General features: G+C 37.3%; 1 protein-coding gene across 3 annotated transcripts in view; it reads left to right on the top strand.

The window, feature by feature from the left end:
• KITLG (KIT ligand) overlaps positions 1 to 14,572 on the top strand; it is a 58,185-nt gene that overhangs the window by 33,379 nt on the left and 10,234 nt on the right. For 2 of the 3 annotated variants that reach the window (XM_026109546.2, XM_026109544.2), the window contains exons 3-6: positions 2,478 to 2,540; positions 7,310 to 7,489; positions 9,447 to 9,609; positions 10,482 to 10,577. In XM_026109546.2, coding sequence (XP_025965331.1) covers positions 2,478 to 2,540; positions 7,310 to 7,489; positions 9,447 to 9,609; positions 10,482 to 10,577 — 502 coding nt within the window. The remainder of the gene's footprint in view (positions 1 to 2,477; positions 2,541 to 7,309; positions 7,490 to 9,446; positions 9,610 to 10,481; positions 10,578 to 14,572) is intronic. The other variant, XM_026109547.2, reaches the window with a different exon arrangement.

Raw genomic sequence — 14,572 nt, 5'->3', positions numbered from 1 at the left:
GTGACAGCATCCAGAGAGGGTGTGGAATCTCCATCCTTGGAGATAGTCAAAAGCCATCTGGAAACAATCCTGGGCAACGTGCTGTAGGTGATGCTGCTTGAGCGGGGGGGTTGGACTAGATGATCTTCAGAGGCCCATTCCAACCTCAGCCTTTTTATAATTTTGTGATTCTGTGACTCAACCCTATTTTCTATCAGTGAATTGGTAAGTCCAGCTGCGACACAAGTACAGCTTCATCATTTGGACTGAGCTGCATCATTTACCATCAGTGGAACATCTGTCATGTGGAGTTTAATCAATAAAACTTTAACAAGTTGTTTCTTCATGAGGCAGCACATATACTTTGGGTTTGACCACCTCAGTGATCTTCATTTTTAATAGTAAATTCAATAATATCTTTTCTGAGTCGCAGGCTATCAAGGAGAAAAATATCTGAGACTGAGCTGTAATCTCCAGCTTTGTTTGAGAGCTGTAAGAGCTCTTAGGCACTTATATTTTTTTAACTGTGCATGAAAAGTGCTTGACAGGCACTGATGCCAGTAAAGTAGATTGTATACATAATGCATCTCAATTCTTGTAGCGTTCATTGATTTGGAACAAATTTAATCTTCCAGTGACCTTTCTTAAAGAAATGTGCTTTTGCTGACATTGCTAAGTACTGAATCCCTCTAGAGTAAGTATGGGAAACTTTGCACCTGCAGTAACACCTTCACTATCTATCTTTGCGACTTGAAGTGCTGCTAATCTTACCTCGCTAGGCACGCAAAGGAAGCTGGAAAAGAAACTGGATTACCTATTAATGTGCTGTGATGACAGGGTGTTTTTTGAAAAAGGAAAAATTTATGAAAAACTGTATATAGGAGTTCAGAATAAATCAGCCAGCTTCAAAAGGAAATAAAAGTCAACTTCAGGATGCTCAAAAGAAAGAACAAATGTATTGCAATAATTTTCAGTATTTATAATATCTTGAATCAGAACCCCCAAAAGCAGGTGCAGGCAAATAGAAATTGATACAGAGGATTTAGTGGCACTTTTGCAACCTCTGCCTGGGGTATGTATAGGTACAAAAGTAAAAAAGAAAATTACATGATCTATAGAACAGGATTTGTCAGGATCACTTACATAAAACTTGCTGTTTAATGCTGTAAGGAGAAAGCTGGAGGTTGTTGAACTGAAAGATCATGGCTCAGCCTACATCGTAAATACAAAAATGTTCGGAATTCACTAGTGACTTATTGTGCATAAGTATTGTCTTTGAACAGTTCTAGAACCTTAACATTTTGAAACTGCTGTTTTAATTTTTAATTGAAACTGAATTTTAATTAACAAGTAAAACATTCTGTTGTGTCAAACAAAATACTACCTAAAAACTGCACAGAAAAAAACCCCACTGTGCTGGTTGCTATAGCAACAGAATCAAAAGCACCCACAACAAAATGATCCTTAACCCAAATAAGTAGAAATGCTTTGTTGAACAAAGTATAGATTCGAGGCCATGACAGTATGTTCTTATCATCTTTCAACAAAATGGGTTTCAAAAAAGGATGAGAAATATCAATTGAATCTTTCCGTTCACAGATACACAAAAAAGATTTGCTATATCACGAAGCATCATAGTAGTAGTCAAACTTTCAAAAAAAGTACTTCAAGAGATTGTGGATCTTGGTAGTGGTCTCTCTGCTTGTCCTCATCTGCCCTTGCATCACATTGCCCAGTGATCAGTCACATCTCACTGGAGTGTTGGATCCCATCTGTAGGAGACTGCATTGTATAATTCAGCAAGGCCTCTTCCTCCACTCCTCGTCCTCATTTCAGCTCATCCCATACTCACCCACATCTGTAGAGCCACACTGAGCTTACATGTTTGGTAGCTCTCCTTTGCCTCGGGCTGTGAGATAATTACGTTGCTCATCATTAGTCTGAAGCACAGCTTCAAAGTTAAAGTTGTGCTTAAGTGTTTTTCTGACCTGGTACATTAGTGAGCACTGGGCAGGTAAGTATTTATTTAGGTTCAAATGCTTACCTAAAAAAGTTATTTGAAGGAAAAATGTTTAGTGAGGTAGGCCTGTTTGGAGAGGTACAGGTGATATAAAAATTGTTATGTAAATGTTCCAAACACTTCAAGACATTCCATTAAGAGATGGAAATGCAGTGACAATTCTGCAGTAATAAATAACCTCAGAGCATCACTTCCCTTTCACCACTCTAGTGACTTTAGTTCTGGTGAGAGATGGTGGCTTTGAATAACATCAGCTTGGTTCTGGGAATGTTAGTGGATATAGCAAGATGCTTAACTTTTGAGCAAATAAGATGCACTATAACTTCCACATGAAATTGAGTATATAAGCTTTTGCAACCGATAGATTACCTAAAATCTGTGTTGAATATTTGATAGATTATATGTTGAATACAGTGATGGAAATTAAGTCTTAATTTGAGTAGTCAGTAACACCATTTTTATTATATATTTATTGTAGGTTGGAAATCTCCCAAATGATTATATGATAACCCTTAAATATGTCCCGAAGATGGATAGCCTGGTATGTACAACCGCTTTAAATTAATTCCGATAAAACAGCCCACTGGAGCCAGTGGCGGTCATAATATTTTGTACCTTGTTCTATGGCTTATGAACTTACAGTTAAAGAATAATTATTTTATTCTTACGATTATTATTTGTATGATTATATGAAATAGGCATTCCAAGAATTAATTTAAAAGATGGAAATATATAGAGATTCCTGCAGTCACTTAAAATCTTGTTATTTATAGGATTCTTGGAAAAAAGTTTCTTCATATTTTTTATCATTTTCTCTGGAAAAAGTCAAACTATGGTATTGTTTCATCACGACAGCTGAAAATTGTTGCTTACTTGAACAAGTAGTTTCTTTCTAATTGTACTTTAGATATACTGTAGAATGTCTTTGTAGTTAAAGCTTGTGGAAATGACTTTAAGTGACAATGTATGTGCAGAAGCCAATGAAGGGAAACCCAAGTTCAGCAACCGATAGTATCGGTAACTAATCAAACTGGTAGAAAGTTGGGATATGGTTTTATTTCATTCAAACAAGCTCTGTATTATTTTTTCTGTGTAATCCCACAGTTCATTCATAGTCATGCTTTTAAATAAGCCCTGTGTTTTCTTTAAAATTTTCTAACATTTTGTATTAAAAACTTCTTCATATTATCTTATTGCTTAGTCTGCTAAGTATATTTGAAATTGTCTTTAATTTTTTTAAAATGTTTTTAAGACTGATGTGTTGCAAATGCTTTCTTGGTTATTGTATATGCTGCAACAAAAAGAGAAGAGAAGAAAAAAGGTGAAAGTAGAAATTATGCTGAATACTATACTGGCATTGATCTAAGGAAAGAAAAAGTACTGGCTTATCAATACAAGTGAATGGTGGTGTGCCTGGCTTAAGAATATAAACTGAATCGTTGTACACATATGTCAATAGTTAGAAATCATCCAGTAGATGTAAAAAGTTATGTTTATATCTGTATAAAGTTGTCATTATGAAAATCAAAATTACGTTAGTATACATATAAAAATACATCCTGTCCTACAACATTCTAGCAATTCTAGCAATATTCCCTCTTGATATTGGAGAATCATGCCAGAAGCAACATTCTATCAGTCCTGAATGAACACGAAGTAAGAAGATTGCTGGAGGAAAAGGAAGTTGTGGGCTAGTGAATGGTACTGAAATATGAGGTTTCGAAGTATTGCAGTAAATCTAATTGTGTTCTTATGAGTTTTTTTGGAAGGTAGAAGCTTTTACTAAAACTTAGTGGAAGTTAGAGAATCCAGTTTAAACTTGATTCCTTAGGCAGCAAAGCTCAGAACCAATGCTGTGGAAGTCTGTATTAGATCTGTGCTCTAGTCTGTACTAAACATAAATAAAACTAATGAAAATTTTAAATCTCTAAAAATAGCCATTATCCCCAAAAAAGAAATTAAAACAGGCTGCCTTTGCCTTCTGTCTGCAATGCTTTTTGAAATTCAGTGATTTTGAATCCATATGTGATTTCTCTCTCAAGGATAATCACATCCATGGAGTACAGCTGTTGCCTGAATCGTGCTCCCTCGGCCTTCCCGATCAGTGAGGCACACTGGCAGGGGAGGGTAGGACTTTGTCAGGACCGATGTCTCTGCTGCTCTCTTGGGGAATGTTTACACTTCAAATAAAGAAGGCCAGGGAGCCTGCCTGAGCAATGTACTCAAGATAGTTCCCACTACTTAACTCTTACCTTGCTCCACGGTTCAGTTTTGGCTTCCAGTATAGTTTCTTTTTCTATAGTTTAAATGCCATGCCATCTTGCTGCATCTTATCCAGAAATTTTGATTCAGTTTACATTTACAATGGGCAGCCAAGAATTAAATAGGAAGAAGAGAAGCTGAGAGCAGGGATTTCCAAATTTGCTTTGCTTGTACACTACATTCAGTAGTGGTGATGGAAGGTGCAGCTCTTGGCCACATGCCTTCACAAGAGGAAGTATTCCAGCAGTATCCATATCCCACTTTGCTAAATTCCTCTCTGTGGATTTCAGGTTGTGTTATGTATATCACAGCAAAGGCTGGCTGAATAAATAGGTTTTGCTCTTGGTTCTAAAAAATCCCTGCAAGCTAAGAAACCTATGGCTTTGCATAAGGCGAATGCCCTTTGTTCAGTTCTAAAAGGATCAAAACAGTACTCTGCAGATTTTTTCAAGGGACTTCAATCTTCAGGGTGTGCATAAAGTGGGAAATGTACCCAAGGTGGCAAGGTGACTAAAGGTAGGAAGGCAGAGTGAATCCCAAGCAGATGGAAAGCCAGTGTAGTATATGTAACAGGAACAGACGGATTCAATCCATTAAACAGAAGGGTTGTTGCATTATGCACTAGCTTGAGGCATCTGAGTGGCTTTAAAAGTAGATTCAGAGTGAACTGTGTAGGTTAACCTGGAGGTTAAAAGGCAAAGATGACAGCAGCACAGGCTGCGCTCTAATGGGGAAATAAACTGTAAACTTTTAGATAGACATGGAAAGAAAAGGTTAGGTGAGGATTACCTGGGAAGACAGAGAAGTCAGGTTTGTAAGCACCTGAGGATGTAAATCTCAGTCAAAACTTCCCCAAAATGTGCACAGAGCAGAGATAAACTTTCATTTCTCCTTGGCAAACAATATCACATTTGCCAGTTTTAACACAGTTTCATCCCTATGTTTGGTAGGTATTGAGAAAGCAAGAAAGCTCACAGCTTGACTTTGCTGAAAAGGAAACTTAAAGCTAATATGATCAGCTTTGTAGGTCAGAACAGTTCAGTCAGAGGAGACTCCCACACGTGCTAAATCGCAGGAGCAGCAAAATAGAATCCCTGCTGGAATCACCAAATGCTCCTCTTGCACGCTAGAAACAGCAAGCTTTTGCTAATCTGCGCCATAGTAGAATGCATACCTTCAAAACCTTGGAGAAAAAGGGTTTCCAGGTTTGCAATTCAGAGAAGTGCTGAGGCTCTGTGTTGGTGTCCCTGCAGCAAAGCAGAAGATTCATTGTCTGTCATCAGAGCAATGTGACATGGTACAGCATTTGTTGCTAGAATGGAGTGCATTTCAGTAAGCTTTCCCTGATATATTTTCTTCTGCCTGTCCCCTCCTGTTGTTGTGTTTCAGGAAAAAAAGGGGAGCAGAGAAGCAAGCCAAATGTCATCCATTTCACATTTAGTTGTATTCTTTTTTAAGTTATTATTGAAATAGTTAACAAAGGAGATGATACTAAATTTCCATTTGTTAGTGGGTGTGTGAGAGGGTTATACACAAAAGTAAAAGTTAAAGTGGAGCTAAACAATGTATTTACATTAAGTTCTCTAATCCTGGAAGCCAAAAAGTCTTGTGAAGTGTGAATGTTTCTTCTTCATCGAAGAGGTTTACACATCAGGGCAGAACAGCAGCCGTGTCACTGAGAAACTAATTCATCCCCAGGTGATGATATAGATAGTAGAGAATAACTTTTTTGAATAAAGAATTTATTGCATAAACTGAGTAAAATGAGATTAAGTCAATAAGCAGATACAACTCCAAATATTTCCAGTGTTCTGTGGAATATGAAGTTGATGGATTCCATGGATGCTGTAATTCTCAATGCTATGAAGCACTGAGGATGCATCTTCCTCAGGGGTTGCTGAGCCAAGATCTTGAAAGATGTGAGGTTTTAGTGATCCCAAAGACGGTTGAAAACAGTTGAAAAAGTGGCTTCATATTTGGAATAAATTCTAATGTTTCACTTAATGTACTATTACAATGCTGATCTTCCTTGCTCCTTCATTTTTCCCGTAACATTTACTGTTAAAAATGCAATATTTATTGGGAAGGGATTTCTGTGTGCATGTTAGAATGGTATATAAAAAATGCATAGCACACGACCTGTAGTGCTTACCATAATAAGTTAAGTTTTTCTGGGGAGAGTGGGGTTTGGTGGCCTTTTTATTTACTTGACTACTGTTACGTAAATCTAAGTAAAGTAAGTTAATGACTTAAGGCAGCAAATGAATGACCAGGTTTCAGTCCCATGAACAGCTGTACAAACTTTAACTGCAATATAGTTGTACAGGTGTCAATGAAAGGGTTTGAACACTATTCCAATAGCACAGATGTGGCGGATATCTTGACATGGTGTGTAGAATCCTTTTATCAGGGAAAAATCATGAAAAGAAGAACTTTTAGACGTAGAGACTATGTTCAGAAATGGCATTTGGTGAAAATACTGGAGAGAAACAGTTAACTGAGCTAATTTGCTCAGAGATGGATAAAAGCACACGTGGATTTCTACAGCAATACATTTACAGAATCATTTTTCAGAACAGATTTAAATCAAGGATCTTGTGGGTTAATTGAGTTATATAAGGTAATAATAAAATGAAAATTGAGAGTGGTTTAAAGCAAGTCTAGAGAACAATTGTTAAAGTACTAATTATTTAAAAAGAAACAAACCAACAGAGTTAATGAAAGCGTGGAAGAGGGTTTATAGTAGTATATCCCAAGGTTCAAGTGCTCGACAGACTGATGCTTAACATTCATTAACAATTTAGTGAAGGGATGGTGTTTAACAGACAAACATAAATATGTCAGTATCAGAGTGAACAGAGATTATACCAAAAGGACTGAAGAGAAAGTTGGCCACACTGGAGAAGATGAATTTTAATTTAGACAAACTCAAGATAATCCAAATTGGAAAGAACAGTCTAATCTACTTTTGCATATTGAGTTGCTTAACCAGTTTTTGCATAAGTGTGATATTTAATCTACCTTTCTGTTATTTTTATCCCCTGACAGCCTAATCACTGTTGGTTGCATTTGATGGTGCCTGAATTTTCAAGGAGTCTACATAATCTTCTCCAGAAATTTTCAGATATTTCAGATATGTCTGATGTTTTAAGCAACTATTCAATCATCAATAATCTCACAAGGATAATTAATGATCTTATGGCATGTCTAGCTTTTGATAAAAATAAGGTAATCTCCTAATACAGAGTTTCTACTTTTAAGCTGGATATTTGTTTTTCAACTTTCTCTAGCATAGTGGTTGGTATTAATCTAAAAACGTCCAAGGCTTCATTACAGCTGTTTTCCATTTCTGTTCCGTGCTTTTGAAATCCTACTTTGTTTAGAGATGCACGAATACACTGTGATAATGTTAGCTACTCTGTATCTCCTGTTTTGAAGGAAAATATCTTACAAGGATTTACAGTATATCCAATGACCTGTATAGAGTTATTTCAGTAGTCAAAAATGTAACTGTCATCCTTAATCATTCATTCAATCTGGCCTGTTTCAAACAAACAGAAATCTTCCTTGTGCATGCAGCTTAAGTTAGTAATCTTGCTAGTGATCCTGATGTAAATTTAAATATGATGTGGTTGAAGCTATTAATATACCCCTAATATGTATCACTGTGTGTGAGCCTCAGAAAACTTCACCATGGTTTAATGGACTTTTGTATGCAAAGACACAGCATAGACTAGAAGATGTCGTTCGCCCCAGTTCCTTGTGTTTCCTAATGCCAGCAGCAGCTGGAAGGATTGCGGAAATCTCACTCTAGAGATGTCTGATTCTCTTGTGTGACAATATGATGGAAAAAATTAACTTTCTAATCCCTTACCCAGCTATAACCAATCTCTCAGTAATTAAGTACGAGTTCTTTAGCTGAAGATTTTGTCCCACTGAAAAAAAAAAGAAAATTCACCATGTTCTATAGACCTGGGATTTCATCCTCCGTAGGCATTTGTTTTTGCTCAGTCAGTTGTGGGTTGTTTACAGAGCTGTTTTAACTGTTCCCTTTTTCATGCAGAATGAAATAAATGCACAGAAAGATCCAATGTCATTTGGTGTAGCATAAGCAGTAACCTTGGTATATATTAGCATGAGATATGATTCTGTAATTAGGTATTCCCTAGCTTTTCATTTCAAATTAATCCTGTTCAATCTTCAGTTTATATGCTTTTTTTTATTCTTGTCCTGATGAGTCAAGGCACTGATACTAAACTGGGTTGTCTTTGCAAAAGAGAGATTTAATTTTTAAGACAGAGAATGAAGAAAGAAGGAAATATCCTGTAATTCAGAGAAACAACTATCTATGTTTGTCCTCACAGAAGAATGAACTTAGATCTACTACTTGCAACATTAAAAAGAAAATAATTTTGGAACCAAGCTCTAGGAAGGTTTTCTTGGTACGCTTTTAACCCATGTGCTTACCAATGTCTTCCTTGCTGGGAGTAAAAAGTAATGCCGGACCAAATCTGAACATCTGGCATAAGAAACATTAGCCACAGTCAGGTAAAAAGGAAATTATGAAATGCCACAGTCAGGTAAAAAGGAAACAGAAAAAAAACATCAATGATCTTAACATGGACCTCAATCTTTCTGTTTAGTTTGGCGTAACATACTGTCCATTAGACCTCACAGTGATTGATTGGGCTTCCTTGTTTATAGCCCTGCTGTTATTTTTAGGTACATTATCAGGGATCTCAGCCCACTTCTCTGTAGTACTATATCCTAGCTATTGTATTCTCTTCCCTGTACTCTTATGATAATCGCCCTGATTGTGTTGTGTTCCTGTGTTCACATCAAAAGGACCATGGATAACCTTACAAAATAGCATGAAATGAAGGTAATTTTTTTAATTAGGGAGCACAGGATGGGACACTACTTTTCATTTCTTAGCTATGTATTTCTGTGGCAATTTTACAATGATCGATTAATAACTCATTTCTATTTGCAAAGTTATTTTGAAATCCTCAGCTCAGAGTGTTTGTGTGTTTTATTAAGACAGCATACAGTAAAGTTGGTCTTCTGCAGGTTAAAAATTTGAACTTATTTATGTCATCTTTGGATGTTTTTATCATCTGTTGATATGCTGAAATGAGCACCTCTCTTGACCTTCTTTCAAGTTGAATTCTGTATTTTACCCTAGGATTTTATAAAAGAAAATGGTCATCTTTATAAAGAAGGTCGCTTCATTCCTGAGGATTTTTTTAGTCACTTTAATAGTACCATTGAGGTCTATAAGGAATTTGCAGACACATTGGATCAGAATGACTGCATTCTGCCTTCAACAGTAGAAACACCAGAGAATGGTAAGATGGCTTTTGTTTTTGTGAACAAAGACTAAGTAGATATAAATGGATGATTTTCCTTTGATTTCAGAGATACTAAGAATCCAATGCTGTATCTCCTTTTTATTGCCAGTTAAAATGACTACCAACACCAAAACTTTTATTTCTGTTCTAAGTAGAGTTTTATCTGGCAGTAAAACTAGTACCATCATTCCTAGTGACATCATTCCTTAATATAACCCAAAATAACTTCACAATACTCTGCTCTGGTTCTTTTCATCCCAAATATATCCTGGATTGTCTTTTAACACTGTGCTTGTTCTTCATCCGATCTTCTGTTGATGGTTTATTTAATTTTTATAAGGCAGTAAAGGAGCCTAAGATTGCACTACCTAAAGGGTACGGAACTAGGAGAAGTTGTAAATTGCAGCAGCGTCAAGTCACCTCTGCATTTGTCCCACTCCTCCTGAAAAGGACAGTGTTTACTTGATTTTAAAAATTTAACAAGCTCAGGTCAGGCTCCTGTGGTTCATTCTCATCCTTCTAGTGAATGGAGGTTTTGTGCTTTCTTTTACTCTCTCTAGGGACAACTACTAGCTGTTTTAATTAGGGCAACGTATTCAGTTTCAGTTACACCAGTAATAACTAGAAGCAGATCAATGCCATAGCCTAAGAACTTGTGTAAAGTAATTGCTCTTCCAGAGTAGGTATTCAGTAGCAGCTCAGTGTGTGACACATCTGTCTATTAATCAGATTGCCTTTTTTCAATTTGGCTTAATCCTCTTTTAAAGCAGCCCTGCAGCCAGATCAGGATAGCCCTATAGCCCAGCATCTTATATAGAGGGAACTGTATTTTAAGTTACATAATGCTGACACACTCATTTTCTATTTAGATTCCAGAGTCGCTGTCACAAAAACATTTTTGTTTCCTCCTGTTGCTGCCAGCTCCCTTAGGAATGACAGCATTGGCAGCAACACTAGCAGTAACAGTAAGTACAAGTCATTGAATTAATATACGTGTCTCCATTTTGTTCTGGTAGCTGATTATTTTGAGAGCTAAGAGGAAAAGAATGTCTTAATTGTGCAAATTAATGGGAAATTACTTATGCCTTATGGTATACCATGTGTTTCTCAGCTGTTATACCAAAATGTAATGAACTTATCTAATCAAAATTTAGAGATGCCATATATTTACAACGGTATGATGGCTCTCTGCAACTTGGAGAGGTCAAATCTCTTCATTCTGCCTCACTGCTGCCGTGAGGTCTCCCTAGTAATCTCAGAGAACTTGGCTATCCCAGACACTCATTTTAACTCTGAAGGGAAGCCATTGCAAACTGACGTTATAGCTATCCTGAACGGGGCCCAGAATGGTCACATCGGTGGATAGGTTGTCTGTACATTGTATTTTGAGACTAGTCTTGATCCCAAGTTTGACTCCAAACTTGAAGACTATAGCTCCCTGTAGTAGCAGTAGAGCTAGCTCCTCAGTCAGTGTGTTTTCAGTTGAGGTCTAGGACGTAGTTACTACCCTTTTGGCAGGCTATAATCTTCTGTTTGGCTTGGCCATCTCCATGTTTCTCATCTCTCTTGATCAGTGTATTACATGACTGGCCACTGGCAAATAAGACAGCCTGGAGTTCTTGCTATTAGAGCCACAGTGTTACCTGCCATGAGGTCAGAAGGGACATAGGAATCTGATTGATTGAAGAGGAATAACAAAGTATCTGGGTCTTGTAGGCAAATATTCACTGCAGCTTTCCTTCTGAGTAAAAGAGGCTTTCCCTTAGTGCTAAATGGTGCTTAAAGCTTATAATATTACTGCTTCGCTTGTTCCTTTTCCTTGTTCCTTTCCTTGTTCCTTTTTCCCAGATGCATCAGAATGACAATGTACTTTTTTCACACATTAGCTAAATGTGTGATATTTAAATGTGTGGTTGGTACTCCTTCTGCTTAGGAAAACATAGGCACGGAGGCAGCCTGTTGTACCTGACATAAGGGCATGACAGAGGCTCCTGACAGTGAGACAGATACCAGGTTTCTTCTTCTGCTCCTTCCTGTGGGAAAGCAGGATGTGATACCTGTTATCCACTAGTTATTCTCTGTGTTTCTACCACCATGCACCCTCCCTGTTAGCTTACTCACAACCATTGTCAGATCTGAAGCCCTTTCTGATTGCTCTCTAATTAAGAGGTTTTAAGTCATGGCTCCCCAAAATCCTCTGACTATAAGTCTGGAATGAAATCCATCTTCGACTCTTGGCTGCCAGCCTTCCTCTCTGCAAAAGACAAATCTCACTGGCATGAATTCCTAGCCAAGAGGTCACAGAATTGGCTGTGAATAACCTGATGAGCCCACAGCCAGTTATGAGGCACCAGGAGGGGGCTAAAGAGTGCATGCGTGCCTGTCTCTCTCAGGTCTGAACGTGTGATAATTTTTACTGCAGCTACTAGAGGAAGAATATTCAAGTGCAGGCTGAAGCTATGGGAATGCAGCAAGGAGCCAAAAGAAAAAGATAGCTAGATTACAAGAGCAGTTCAAATGAAGGGAGTTTGACCCAGGATAGTAACCGGGAGGGACACCAGGCAGCGCAGCGGAGGCCAGGGCTCCAACCTCTAAATTGGCACCTGTGCCAGTATACTGGGAATGGGAGGACAGAAGCAGGTTTATTAATCTTGTCTTACAACTACAACTAATAATCAAGTAGGAAGAAAGCCTAATTAAAATAATGCAGTAAGTCAGAGAAATTGCTTGTCTGACCATATGCTGTACAGGTGTGTTTTAAGTGATTATCGCTCTCTTAAGCAATTTATTGGAAAATTGGATCCCAGTTAACAGCCTTATGTAGAAATGACATGAGGACTGAATGTCTGGGGCTGGGAACAGTTTGAACGCATAATCAGCTTAAAATACATTAACTTGGACATTGGATGCTGGCTGGTTACATTTTACTAGTTTATTTGGAGTTTTGGGAGATGGGACATGTGACATCTTTATTGGCATTTCTCTCTTACTCCCTGAGAATGGTCTTCAGTACTGGTTGCAGGTTTGCCTTGGCTTTATTGCTGAGAGTTTTCTTTTGGTGTTAATCCATGCCTTATTGTGAAGGAACAACAATGAATCATCCTTATTGCTTTCTGCATGAAGAGTCTCCAGCATAGGGGGACCCTATCGGCCCGCTTCGGTACTGGTCTCAGAACAACACCACTACATTCAGATTTCAGAAGGAAAACATTTGGAAAAGAGGGGTAACCTGAAAATCAGAAAAAAAACTTTCAACACACAAACTACTAGAATAATTTTATTTCAAAAATATGACTGTCTTTACTAGTAAGCAGTTTTAAAACAAGCTATTTAAAATTAATGGTTTCTAGACTGTTTAGAAGCATTCACTGTTTACAACCACATTCTTCCAGAGGAATAATAAATATTGAATTCATGAATAAAGTCTCTGTAGAGTCAGATGACTTGAACTGCTCTTAATGCTAAATTGCACTTAGTAAAACCTGAACTGTATCATCTAATAAAATCATTTGTGAAATAATAGCTATCATAGGAATTGTATATCATGTAAATTAGCTATATTAAATTTTTTCCTTTTGAAACTACATTTATTTCAACAGCCATATCTCATGAGTTCAGTGCATCATTATTACTCAATGATGAAACTGAATTACTGTAATAGAGCAGAACTCTGACAAAATCTACATCAAAAATCTTTCCCAAACTGCATGTAAAATTAAACAGCTGATCTCATTCTTTCTTTTTTTTTCTTTTTTTTTCTTTTTTTTTTTTTTTTTTGGAGGGGGGAAATGGCTGCAGTGCTGTTTTCATCCTTTTAATATTGATTGTAGATCTGTGGCATGTTCACACTCCAGCTTTGCACCTATATAATTATTTCTCCACCAACCCCCACCCAATTTCTTTAGTCTGTTATTTTTTTTTCTTCTCTGGGCTGCATTAGTCTAGTCCAATTTAAATTCCAAGTAACTGTTTAGGTGCAAGTCCTGTTGGTACTTCTCTGGAATCTTTATGCTATGTCTCATCTAGAGAATTCAAATGAGATGGTTCCTATGTAAAGAACAAGTGTCAGGATGAGAGGCGTTGAGTCGTGACGATCTCTTCTTTCTGTGGTTGAACCAAACTGAATAAATGGTAGTCTTTTTCTTCCTGATGAATGAATCTCATGTTGCCCTGTTTAAAACTTGAACATGCTAGCCATTACTAACACTTCTCACTCACCTTAGTGCAGTAGTATTTATATTTTCATCAAAAGTTCAGTATTGCTTTCTTCCATTTCTGCCTGTAATTTCCTCGTGATAATGTAGCTTTATTCTTCAGTACTGAACAGAGCGAGAATGTGTATGTTCTGTAAACAGAGATCTCTGTAAGTGTTTTAGGAAGAACATTGACTTTTATAATTTAGCAAAGAATACCTGAGTTTTATTCCGTAATTGCACAGCAATTTGAAAATATTAAGCCATGGCTTAATCCAATTGGTGTTACATTCTGTGCCTTTGTAACACTTTTATAGTTAATGAAAAACACTAACGAACAGGTGAGAGCTCTTCTGCGTTTGTATAGACAAAATCTTGTGGTAATTGTGCTGGAACTGAGTGAGGAAAACTGAAAATTCCTTTGAGACATATACGGCAATAAAATCTAGCCTGTGGTTTGAATCATAATTGCTTACTAAACCTACACACGTGGTTCAAGGTGGAGATCAGCTCAATAACTTCATTGTATAACTGAGAGGCTTTCAGTGTGAATAGATTGTATTCCCAGTTTAACATCCCCATGTCCATGAAGACTATAGATAATTCTACTGCAGATGAACTCACTTCCTAAGGGATTCTTCCATAAGGTGCAAAATGGGAGCTTTGTGCTGGCCTGCTTCTCTCCCCTTTCGCACCATGAGATAACCTCTATTTCAAATAAATAACATTAACTGCAAAGCCAACAGTTCCTGTGGCATTGCTCAAGA

Source organism: Dromaius novaehollandiae, chromosome 1, assembly GCF_036370855.1.
Source record: "Dromaius novaehollandiae isolate bDroNov1 chromosome 1, bDroNov1.hap1, whole genome shotgun sequence".
Lineage (NCBI taxonomy): Eukaryota > Metazoa > Chordata > Aves > Casuariiformes > Dromaiidae > Dromaius > Dromaius novaehollandiae.
This window is presented reverse-complemented; position numbering and strand designations above follow the sequence as displayed.